General features: G+C 53.3%; 1 protein-coding gene across 2 annotated transcripts in view; it reads right to left on the minus strand.

Moving 5' to 3' along the window:
* The window catches only part of KLHL22 (kelch like family member 22), a 31,866-nt gene that overhangs the window by 2,016 nt on the left and 17,607 nt on the right, over positions 1-12,243 (minus strand). For both annotated transcript variants that reach the window (XM_041003492.1, XM_041003493.1), the window contains exons 5-6: positions 9,556-9,748; positions 193-426 (exon numbers count right to left, since the gene is read on the minus strand). In XM_041003492.1, coding sequence (XP_040859426.1) covers positions 193-426; positions 9,556-9,748 — 427 coding nt within the window. The remainder of the gene's footprint in view (positions 1-192; positions 427-9,555; positions 9,749-12,243) is intronic.

Raw genomic sequence — 12,243 nt, forward strand, 5'->3', positions numbered from 1 at the left:
GTAAGCCGTTAAGGAGGACACAGGTGGCCCTGGGTTGGCAGGTGTGGTGTGGGGCTGGACAATCTGCATTTCCAAACAACCCCATTTCCGTAACCCCAAACAACCCAGGACAGGGCGACTCAGGGTTGTGACCCAAACTCCGTCTCACGGGATTGGGAGGGCGGGAGGTTGGCAGCTGGAGGGAACACCCACCTGGTGCACATCTCGCCTGTAGCCAGCGTCGTTGTTGCTGCCCCCGATCACGTACAACTTATCCAGGAGCGTGGCCATGCCGTGCCAGGCCCGCCGCACAGGCCCGTCGGCCAGGGCTTGCCAGGTGTTGCTGTCCGGGTCGTAGCAGTGTGTCTCCCTGAGGTAGTCCTCCCCTCTGCGGCCACAGGTGACGTACATCTTCCCCTCGAGCGTGGCACCTGCGTGGGCATACACCTGGGGGGAGGGGGACCAGCAGACAGTGCGGGGGGTTGGAGGGGAAAGGTCAGAGGGCACCCTTTTGGGCTCCTACAGCTCGCTGGTATGCCCAGCAGAGGACAAACTGGACCTGTCTGTCCTAAGCTGCCGACCCCTGACCTCAGGTGCACTCTTGGTTTTGTTTGTGTGTTTTTTCCTCTGGCCCCTACAAATCTAAAGGAACATTTTGCACTAGGGAAACTTCCCCCCAGGAGGGGCACCCTCCTCCCGCAACATGGGGAACCCCTGGGCCACTCCTTGTGTCCTCTGCCCTTCCCCACCCCACCCGCAGCTCCAGGCCCGACGACTCAATTCCAGCAGACGGATGCAAACGGCCCTCCTGTGCCGTGACGTGGCCAACCGCAGCTGGCCTTCTGGAGCTTTAGTTTTCCACTAATCAGCCAACCACAGAGACTAACAACAGAATTTCTGTTTTGTGTTTCTTCCTCTTGTCATCCTTTCTTTACAGGCATTTACAGGCCATGAGGGATGACAAGCCATCTTGAGATGCTGTAAGGTATCCAGCAGGGGCTCGGGCCCCTCACATCCCATACCAGCTCTTGGTTTGGTTCTGGCCTTGGGCTGTTGTAAACCTTTGAAGAATGAATCAGCAGACAAAAAAGTTTGCTCTCAGCCCTTGAAGTAGTACAAAATCAATACATCTTTAAAGCAAAAAATATAAAAGTATATCGGGGGATATATGTGGATTATATGCAAATATACCATTTTTGACTTAAGCAGCTACAGATTGTAGTAGACTGTGGTACTTATATAGCAGGGCCCTGGACCCAACCCTTCCAGCCCCGTGGAAATTAAAGGACTGCTATATAAGGAACATTCCCAGTGGAACTGGCCCTGTGGTAACAGGGCCACAGCCCACAATGCTGGCATCCCATATGGGAGCTGCCAGTTCAGCTCCCCGCTGATGTCCCTGGAGCAGTGGAGGATGGCCTAAGCGCATCCATGGGGGAGACCCAGGAGAAGCACCTGGCTCCAGCCTGGCTCAGCCCCAGCTGCTGCAGTTGCCATTTGGGGAATAAAGCAGCAGATGAAAGAACTGTCTCTCCCTAACTCTGCCTTTCACATACATCTTTAAAAACACACACAAGGGCCCGGTGTGGTGGCCTAGTGGCTAAACTCCTCGCCTTGCACATGCTGGGATCCCATATGGGTGCTGGTTCTAATCCCAGCAGCCCCACTTCCCATCCAGCTCCCTGGCTTGTGGCCTGGGAAAGCAGTCGAGGACGGCCCAAAGCCTTGGGACCCTGCACCCATGTGGAGTTCAGGATGAAGCTCCTGGCTTCAGATCTGCTCAACTCTGGCTGTTGCGGTCACTTGGGGAGTGAATCATCGGACAGATCTTCCTCTCTGTCTCTCCTCCTCTCTGCATATCTGACTTTGCAATAAAAATAAATAAGTCTTTAAAACAACACACACACACACACAAACCATCTATTTTAGCAACAGGTAGGTGATGACTGGACAAGCCTTCGTCCTGTGCTCTGTTCTGTGCCCTTAAAGCACTCAGGGACCTCTACCCTGACTCCAAGGGCTGTTTCGTGCTGGCCCTGCCCACTGTCACACAGCATCCACCCTTCACGGGGCCCTACTGCCTCCAGGACCCACTCATGCCCAGAAGGGTTACAGAGGAGACCGTCAGTCTGATGGGAGGAGCCTAACAAGGAGTGACAGGTGTCACAGGGTGAAACTGGCTGCCATCAGGACGTTGTGGGCATCACAGAACCCAACAGTGGACAAGAGGGATGCGGAAAGTATACACCATGAGAAAATTGCACGAACGTCAACATACTGGAGAGAGCAAGCTTCCACCCACTGCTTCGCTGCCGCAGATCCCTGTACCCAGTCAAGGCTGGGAGGATCTTAGATGGGGTTCTCCCTGGATCAGGGAGACCCAGCCAGGTCTTCCCATGGGGAGAGCGGGAACTTGAGACTCGAGCCATCACCTGCCTACTGCCTCCCTGGGCACTGCTCTAGGGAGATGAGAGTCACAAGTTGTTACAAGGAATCCCAGAGATGCCAGGTGGCCATCATCCACTTCCCGAGGGAAAGCCTGTGCAGCTGCCACAGCTTCCCACGATGCCCCCCTTTAATAGTTGAGTTACAGAGAGGAGGAGGAATGCAGACAGAACGGCTGCAATGACTGGGATTGGAACAGGCCAAAGCTCCAGGAGACAAGAGCTTCTTCCAGGTCTCCCACATGGCTACAGGGACCCAAGCACTTTGGCCGTCTTCTGCTGCTAACCCAGGAGCATTAGTGGGGGACTGGACTGGAACAGCTGGTACTCAAACCAGAAGCCCTTATAGGATGCTAGTGCCACAGGTGGAGGATTAGCCTATTATGCCATGACACTGCCCCCCACACCTACCCCATCTTTTTTACAGGGTCCTTCTCAGGGTAAAGTTTTGTTTTGATGAGTCTAATTTATCAACTTTATTATTATTATTATTATTTTGAATGCAGTTGTGGTGAAGCCCAAGATATCTTTCCTGGGTCCAGATTCTGAAGTCTTCTTTGGGCCACAAAGCCTCATGGTTCTGCATTTTGTATGCATGCTCTTGCCCACGACTGCCGCATGGGGCCCAGGTACCATCTGCCATAGACCAGCTTCCCTTGTGCCTCTGTCTGTTCCGTGTTGGTCCCTGAGCCAGCCCCACACCGTGTGGACTGGCCATGCATTGATCCTTAAGTCCTTAAGACTGACTACTCATTTTTTCAAAACCAGGTGGAGCTCCTCTCGTTTCTTTGCCTTGATCCGTGAACCTTAGGGCAACCTCGCCCCTATCTACTATCAAAAACAAAGATTCGATTACAAAATAAATTGAGGGGGTACCAGATGGAGGCAAGCTAAGACTCCACCTGGGCACCAGCATAACCTATTAGTGCAGGTTTGAATCCTGGCCCCTCCACATCCAATACTGCTTATACCCAGGAAAAGTAGGTCCCAAATGTTTGGGACCTTGAAGCCACATGGGAGACCCAGAAGAAGCTCCTGGTTGCTGGCTTTGGAGGGGGTAGCTTAGCTCCAGCTATTATGGCCATTTGGGGAGTGAGCCAGGGGATGCAAGACCTTTGTGTCTCTCCTTCTTTCTCTCTTTGTAACTCTTTCAAGTTAATAAAGAAAGCTTAAGGAAAAAATTACTAATAACCTAGTGGTTTTATTAGGCAATCTGTGAATCAATAGGGACAGCCGGGGCTGAACGTGAGAGGAGGCTCCTGTTCCCAGTGGTTACGCAGGAGTTATGAATGAGGAAGTTATGATGCTTGGTTGTGCAAGCTGAGCTGCGTGAGTCGCACCACGTCTTCAGGCTCCGAGGGAGGCAACAGGGACTTCCAGGACAGGGCTCCAGCTGGCTGCCTAACTGCCAACACTCTGCTCACTTTAATTTCATCCTTATCACTAGCCAGAAACCCTGCTGACTTTTTTTTTTTTGAGACTTGTAGCATGAAGGTAATGGTGAATATTCCACTTTTACACATAAGCACAGTTGGGGGATGTGGTGCTCTGCTCTGAGGAACTGCGAGTGCCGGGTGGTTGGATGTGACCCAGTGAGTTCCTTTTTCCAGAGCCTTCGGTGTCCTTTATAGTTACTTCCCGGGCAGGACACCTACGCCCGGCATTGCCCCCAGGTCAGTGGCTGGCGACTCCTCCTGCCAAGCATGGATAGCACCATGTCTCCCCTATCTTTTTAAACTTCTGTTCAGTGGCACTTGAAAGTTTTCAGTGTGTCCACCCTCCACCTGCCTTCTTCAGATTCCGACGGAAGCATCATATTGTGGTTCTAATTTCAACAGCTGCGTGCTTGGGAACAAGTCCAGCTGATCTTAGCTCCTGCAAGTTTGCTTAGCTTCTTAGGGGATCAGATTTTTTGTTGTTGTTGTTGTTAACTCCATTTACATTTCTCACAATATCCTCTGAAGAGTACCTTCAGCTTCTCTTATTTTGTCTTGTTTTGCTCTTTGGATGCTTTTTCTTTTCTTTTCTTGCATTCTGTCATAGGCCAGCACATCAAATTGATAGTATGAGCAGACAGCTCCGCCTTATTCCCAACTTTGGGAAGAAAGTATTCAAGTGGACATTAGTTAGAATGTTAGCTGTTCATTCATTGTTTTTTAACAGATCTGCTCTGCCAAATTGAGGGAACTCCCACTGACCCATTTTTTGAGACTTAGTGTCAAATATTCTTGTTGCATCAGCTGACGCAATCAAATGATGTTTCTTCATCTTTTAAAAAAAGATTGGTTTTTCTTTACTGATTTGAAGGCAGAGGACGAGACAGTAAGAGAGAAAGACACCTTTCAACCTGCTGGTTCACTTAACCTAGTTGGGCCAAACGTAAGCCAGGAGCTTCTTCCCGGGTCTCCCTCATGGGTGCAGGGCCCAAGCCCGTGGGTCTTCTGCTTCTTTACCAGGCGCCTCTCCTGATGGTGGACATCATGATTCCAGGATGCCCACCTGCACGTGGGGGGTGTGAATAGGCTTTGAACCGCGGGCGGCAGTCACCACTTCAGCTTCCCGGGTCTGAGGCTCTGCTCCACCTCGCTCCCACCCTGGAGCATCCCAGCTCATACATTTCCATAGCTGGGAGCCTGGGACCACCATTTTTTTTTCCTTAATTGGCTCTGGGATCTTGGGGTTTTGTCTTTTTGCTGTCAGGATTCCAGTGAGGCGGAGGAAACTGGTGTTTTTGATGAGCACAGGCATAACTGTCAGTTGACAGTGCTGACCATTTTGAGCTCCCTCAAGCCTTACAAATGGGTGGCTGGTCCCTCCTTGGCAACTGGCTGATGGATGGCCAGAACCTGTGCGTGGATAACCGGGGTGGGGTGCTGGGAGCCAAGAGGAACCTCACTGGGACTCTGCCCTTCAGGTACTCTCTCCAGCTCCGGCCCTAGCCCCGGGTCATCATGAGTATGACTCTGGGGCTGTCTGGACAAACTCTCCCTGTGACCACTGTCCAATGTTTGATGGCCTGGCCCTCTGGGCTTAGCTGATCTGATTTGTAACCACATCCTTTGGATTTCAGGCGTACCACAGTAAACTTTTTCTGGGGGAACAGGTTGCCTCCTTTGGTTTACCAGTTGATTTGAAAGATTAAAAAGGGCATTGGTAGTTTCCACTGACTGCACATGCTCCTGGCCATCTGTACCAAGGAAGAGCAGGACAGTGGTGGTGGCATCTCCTGGCAACAGCAAGCAGGGGAAAGGGTGGGGGAGACGTAGCTGGAGAATGGGAGACAGAGACACGTGGGCCAAAGGTGCGTGGACAAGCCTGAGTGCACTGAGGACATGGTGGGTGTTCAGCCAATGGTGAGCTCAGCAGAGGAGTCGTCTCAGTCAGGCACAAAGTGCGACACGTTCTTCAGACACCTCATCATCACACAACGGGCTCAGGAACCAAGTGGCCTCAGGTGACATGGATGCACGTCACTCATGGGCTTGGCAACATGGGCATCCACTTGCCAGGAGCCAGGCGGCAGGACGGTCACACTGGGCTACATCTTGTCCTTCTTGGAAATGCTTCTCCTGCATATTATGCTTTTGCCAAAACCACCATGCATGGACACACTAACTGCCTCCACAGGGCCACGCTCCTGGTTACTGACTACAGCAAGGGCCGGACGTGCATGAAAATCCACCAAGCCCCTGTGCCAACCTCAGGGGAGAGCGGACAACCCTCCGTGGGGCTTCCGGAAGGGTTCCCTAGCAGACCGCAAAGGCATGCTTCCAACAAGCTCCCTGACCACAACACTGCTCCTCCCACAGCCAGGCTTCCCAGGGGTGGGGGAGCTGCAGGGCAGACCCAGGACCCAAAAGCGCAGAGACAAAAGGGGTGCCTCTCACTGTGACAGGGAGCTGGGGGGACAAGCGTAGGACTCACAAGGGCAGAGATGAAAGGGGCGCCTCTCATGGTGACCTCCACCTGCCACTTTCTTGGCTCCTTGTTCTCATGATCAACACGCTCTGCTCATCCCAGAGGGAAGAACATTGCCGCCAATGAGGCATGAGCATCATCACAGAACCACAAATCGGGGTAGCTACCCCGCCCCCAAACTCAGCAGACTGACGGAGGAGTTCATTAACTGGTCCAGATGGCCACTGGGGAACTGGACTACAAACTGCTCCATAGCAAGGCAAGGAAGAGTTAGATCTGGCATATGGGGTACCCCCTCACGGAGTCTTAGTATTACCATACCATGTGACCCAAGTCGGGTGGAAAGGGGTGCAGACTATGATCACCAGGCCAGGTACAGCACTATGACCAGCTGACGGGCTTCCTGAAGGCAATGGATGACAACCGTGACCACCAGGTGTGACCACATAACCAGTGCCAAACACAGCACTTTTACTGGCAGGAGAACTTCCTTCCTGTTTTAACAGTAAGTCTGGGGGCTGGCATTGTGGTGTAATGGGCTAATCTTTTACCTATGGCTGATAGCATCTCATATAGGCACTGGTTCAAGTCCCACTTGCTCTACTTCAATCCAGCTCTCTGCTAATACACCTGAGAAATATAGAAGATGGTTCAAGTCCTTGGGCCCCTGCACCTATGTGGGAGACCCAAAAGAAGCTCCTGGCTCTTGGCTTTGACCTGGCCCAGCCCCTGGTTGTTATGACCATCTGGCTCTCTCTCCCTCTTTTTTTTTTTTAAATTTTTTTTATTATTTTTGTTTGTTTATTTTTATGTCTCTGGCTCTCTTTATCTCCCCCTTCTCTTCTCTCCCTTTTATGTAAACAAACCTTTAGAGAGAGAAGGGACAGAATTCCAGGCTAGCTCTGTGGCTATACAGGTCAGGAATCACACCAGCGACCCTCCGAGTTGCCCGGCCTTGAACCTTAGCCTGAGATCAGTTAGGGCACTTCTCTCTTTCCAAGATCACACGAGCCCGTCTCTCTCCTAAGGGGTCAGTCTGTCTGGCCATCCACCCAGACTGTGGCTTGCCTCTCTGAGACCCCTGTCCCACAAACGCAGGGGCTTCCCCTGGTGCCTTGCAGAGGGTCTTGTTTTCTCAGGGCACACTCTCTTCGGCTCCGAGCCTGAGGCGGACCAGGCAGGAAGAGCACCCCAGGGAGTCCACGGCCATGGGGTCCCTTGGGTCCTGAGACTCCATGGCAGCTCGCCTGCCTCCTCCGAGTTTCCAGTTGGATCTTGTTCCAGGAAAGGAACAGTGCAGAGCTGTTACCTCATATTTTTTCCGTCCTACAGAAGGCCCAAGTGCCCTGGGTGAGGGTTTTGACTGAGTGGGGCAGCGGATCCTTGCACAGAGAAAGTGTCGCCCAGGGTCTGTCCCAGCTCGCTCTCCCCCTCTGAGCTTGCTTCTCTGCCCCAGCCTGTCTGCCCCACCTCCGCCTGCCCAGGACCAAGCACACTCCCTCTCTCCCTCCTTCTGCAAATAGTTCCCAGTCTCTCCTGCCACCTTCCGCAGCCAGACCTCTCAGGTAGGCACGCCCCAAGGAGCCCACCTCTACCCTACCCCACACCCAAGCCCAGGTGCCTCCCATCTTTATGGCACAGCTGGAAACTGTCACAATGCCACGGACTCGCTGGGTGGCCAGGTGTGTGCTTACTCCTGCCAAGCTATGCGTATCCCAAGGGTCCTTGTCACTTCTTGCCAATGGGAGGCAGAAAAAAAACACCCACGCGCGCAAAAAGAGGAAGGGATGCAGGCTGCTGAAGCCCACGGCTGCCCCTCTGTGGCCGAGCCAGAGAACTGCGGCTTCCCAGGCAGCCACAGACAAAGGCGCTCAATCCCAGCTCCTGGCACCAATGCAACGGCGAAGAGTTTCCATGTTCTCCCTGCATACCAGGTCTCAAGGTCGCCTGATGTGTCCACACACAATCTGCCCTGTGTTATCTGGAAAGGGGACTGGAAAATGCCCTGCCCCCAAGCTGGTGCAGGCAGGCAGGGGCTGGGATGGGGCCTCAATGCCATCGTGACCCACCACAAAGCACAGCCGAACTGGACCCTGCATTTAGTGGATGCTTCACAAATGGCTGAGCTGGTACCAGCAGGATGCATGCCTCCATCCTCAAGGGCTGGGACCTGGGACCACGGGCCAGCAACGTCTCGTCCTTCCCCTGGGATTTGCACAGCTGGTTCTTGGGCTCAACCTGAGTACTCCAAAGTCACCGGACAGAAGCCATTCCCTGGGCTGCTGGTAAACCCTATAGGTGCCGGTTTAAGTCCTGGCTGCTCCACCTTCTACCCAAATGCCTGCTAAGGTGTCTGGGGAAAGCAACAGAGAACCTTGGGCCCTGCACCCATGTGTGAGACTCAGAAGAGACTTGTGGCTCCCTGCTTCGGACCAGCCCACCTCTGGCTACCACAGCCACTTAGGGAGTAAACCAGCAGATGAAAGCTCTCTCTCTGCAACCGCCTTTCAAATAAAGAAATCTTTAAAAAGGCCACAGAACAAGATTCTGGAGAGATTTCATTGTTCTTGGAATGGCGAGATTGGCACCAATTCAAACCTGTTGGACTATCAAAACCACTTGACCTGGGACCTGGGACCTGGGGATGGGTGGGTGGCTGGGTAGGGCTTCTCCCTTTATCTCTCCCCTTATCCCAGATGTATAAAAATAAAAAAAAAATGTGGAAACAATGGTCTTATACACTTTCTTGTAGCCCTTTATGCCCTAATCAACTGTAAAGATTATCAAAACAAAATCATAAATAACTTTTTAAAAAAGGCAACAGGACAAAAGGGGTACCTCCCTGAACTATCCTACCTCTGCACAATGAACCCAACTTTCAACATCATCTTCAGAAGGGACTGAATCAAGGCACTGTGTCAGATGCACAAGCCTTTTTTTTTTTTTTTTTAACACAAGACTAAAACCTTGAAGCCCTACCTCCAGGGAACTTCACTTTCTCCTAGGATCCCTCTCAGTGGCTGCCAACTTCTGGAAGCATCCCTATTCATCTTAGCCAGGCCAAGGGATGGACAGACGAGGGTAAGGTTTCTGTCAGCATCTGAATTTGCAGTAGGTTAACTCACACAGCTCATGAGGCCAAGTGAGCCTGTGATGGGCTAGGAAGACAGCAGGAGCAGCACCCCCACCCCCGTGGGAGGGCACCCTGACTTACCTCCCTCTTGAGCGGAGCCACATAGGCCCAGGAGTTGGTGGCGGGGTCGTAGCGCTCCACGGCGCTCAGGTCGTTGTGGTAGTCGCGGCCCGCCACGGCGTAGATGTACCCGCCCACCACACACACGCACAGGTCCGCGTGCTCCTGCTGCAGGGACTGGATCTGGAACCAGCGGTTGTGCCGCGGGTCGTACCTTCAGGGGGACAACAAGGTTTATGCCATGTCATGACAGCTTTAAGAGGTGTTCTCACGGCCCCTGCACCTCTGGCTCTGGCTTGGCCAGGGCCACACCTGACCTGGACCCTGCCCCCTGCTGTCCCCCTCCTATTCCTTAGTCAGTGCATGCTTACCTATACCTCTGCCAGAAGGCTGTTAACATCCCTGAGTGCAGGTGCACCCGCCCACATGGGCTAAAGGGTGAGGATTGGAACCCTCTTTGATTCTGCCCAGGGGCCAGGCCCTGCCAGGCGAAACCTCCTTGTCTGTGGTTTCTAGCTTACCAACTGTCTGTACCAGCAGCTGTTCCTACACTCAGCTCTGCTTCACTCAGCTTGCCTTGTGGTTCACGTGGTTCTGAACTTACCCAGAAGGGCCCCAAGTCACAGCTTCTAGGCTGCATGGGCACATGGGGCTCCCCTCATTGGCCTGCCAGCTTCAAGCCACTCTCATCACACGTGGTCTGCTCAGAACGCCCTGTGCCCAGGCTCCTGCCGTTCCCCTTCCTGAGCCTCACACATTTGCCTGTTGTCTCTCCCATTCTTTCTGCCTGGCTGCCTACAAAGCCATCTGCTCCCACGCATACTGAAGCCCAAGGCCCACCCCACACGGCCAGCACCCTCCCCAGCAATGCCTGCCTAGGGACCAAGTTCCTGGGACCTCTTTCCATCTCTTCCCCCTTCTCCCCATCCTGAGGCCTGGACTCTGCTCCTGCTATTGAAACTTCTTTGTCAATGACTGAGCCCAGTGACTCAAAGGCCTCTGACAGACCACTGCTTTCATTTGCCCTGGAGAGGGCTAGTCTGACTGGGCCCCTGATGCTGGCCCTGGAAGAGATGAGCTGGGCCCTTGCTCCCACAGGGCAAGCCAGATGTGGTCTACACCCAGCAAACACGAGGGATAGGTGCTTCAGAGGGCGGGGCCAATGGCAACAGGCCACACCCGCCTGGGGGTGAGTGCTGGTCCTGCCCCTGGTCTAGCCTGATGGCTCTGGCTTCTTGGTATTCACTGGGCACCCACACCTGTCCCTGCTGGGACAGCCTCTGCCTGGGAGAGCTACCCAAAGGAGGTGGCGCAAGACAGTGAGACTCCCTTCTGAACAGGAGGGAGGAGAGTGCACCGCACACTTGGGGTTTGTTTCTGCTTTCTGTGGCCTCAGCACAGCCACTGGCCTGCAATTGGCTAGCCATGGTCAACTGAGGGATAAAAGTCACAAGAGGAAGACACCCCCGCCACCTTAGCACAGACACCTCGCTCCAGGCATGCAACATGTGGGAAGACCCCTCAAGACTTCGGGGGAGGCCTTCCGCTGTGAAAGGGGACGCAAGCTCCAGAGGAGGATCCCAGGACCTCAGATCCCAGGACAGGGAAGGAATGCAATGAGGAATGGGATAGGGCAGGTCAGCACACTTTCCAGCACACCAAAGGGAGGGCCTGAATGGTGGGGATACAAGCCCGGGGACGCTCAGGCTGCAACGGGCAGTCCAGGCTCAGTACTCGGGGAGACCCAGCTGGGATCAGCTGGACACCACCTGTCCTGAGCACTGGTCTCTTTTAAGAAAACATCTCTTGGACCTGGCACAGTAGCCTAGTAGCTAAAGTCCTCACCTTGCATGTACCAGGCTCCCAAACGGGCACCAACTCGCATCCCAGCTGCCCCACTTCCCATCCAGCTCCCTGGCTTGTGGCCTGGGAAAGCAGCAGGGGATGGCCCAAAGCCTTGGGACCCTGCACCCGTGTCGGAGATCCGAAAAAGCTCCTGGCTCCTGGCTTTGGATCAGCTCAGCTCTGGCTATTGTGGCTACTTTGTGGAGGGAACTAGTGGGTGTTAGATCTTTCTGTCTGTCTCTCCTTCTCTCCATCCAATGATTCACTCCCCAAGTGAGCGCAACGGCTGATCCGAAGCCAGGATCCAGGAACTTCTTCCGGGTATCCCACACGGGTGCAGGGTCCCAAAGCATTGGGCCGTCCTCGACTGTTTTCCCAGGCCACAAGCAGGGAGCTGGATGGGAAGTGGAGCTGCCAGGATTAGAACCAAGCACCCATGTGGGATCCCAGTGCATTCAAAGCGAGGACTTTAGCAGCTAGGCCATGCCGCCGGGCCTATAAATAAATCTTAAAAAAAAAAAAAAAAAAAATCTCTCTTGAGCCCTGGTCTGGGCGCATGTCATGTCTCCCACCAGCGTGGGACAGGACCCACCAGCTGCTTCTGCCAGCTTCCTTCCTGTCTCAGGTTTTTGGGCTGAGTCAGCACTGACTCCATGTGGCAATAATTGTGACATAACCACAATTACACCAATTCCTGTTTGGTTTTTTTTTTTTTTTAATCTCCCATTGTGATTCCTTTTTTTTTTCTGTTTATTTGAAAGGCAGGGTTAGAGAGAAGAGAAACAGATCTTCCATTTGGAAGATCTCTCTCGTTGTCTCTGTCTCTCTTGTGAATAAGATGGAAGTAAATGTTTTGGGAAAATA

The sequence above is a fragment of the Ochotona curzoniae genome, unplaced genomic scaffold (assembly GCF_017591425.1).
Source record: "Ochotona curzoniae isolate NIBS_2020 unplaced genomic scaffold, NIBS_Ocur_1.0 scaffold_274, whole genome shotgun sequence".
Classification (NCBI taxonomy): domain Eukaryota; kingdom Metazoa; phylum Chordata; class Mammalia; order Lagomorpha; family Ochotonidae; genus Ochotona; species Ochotona curzoniae.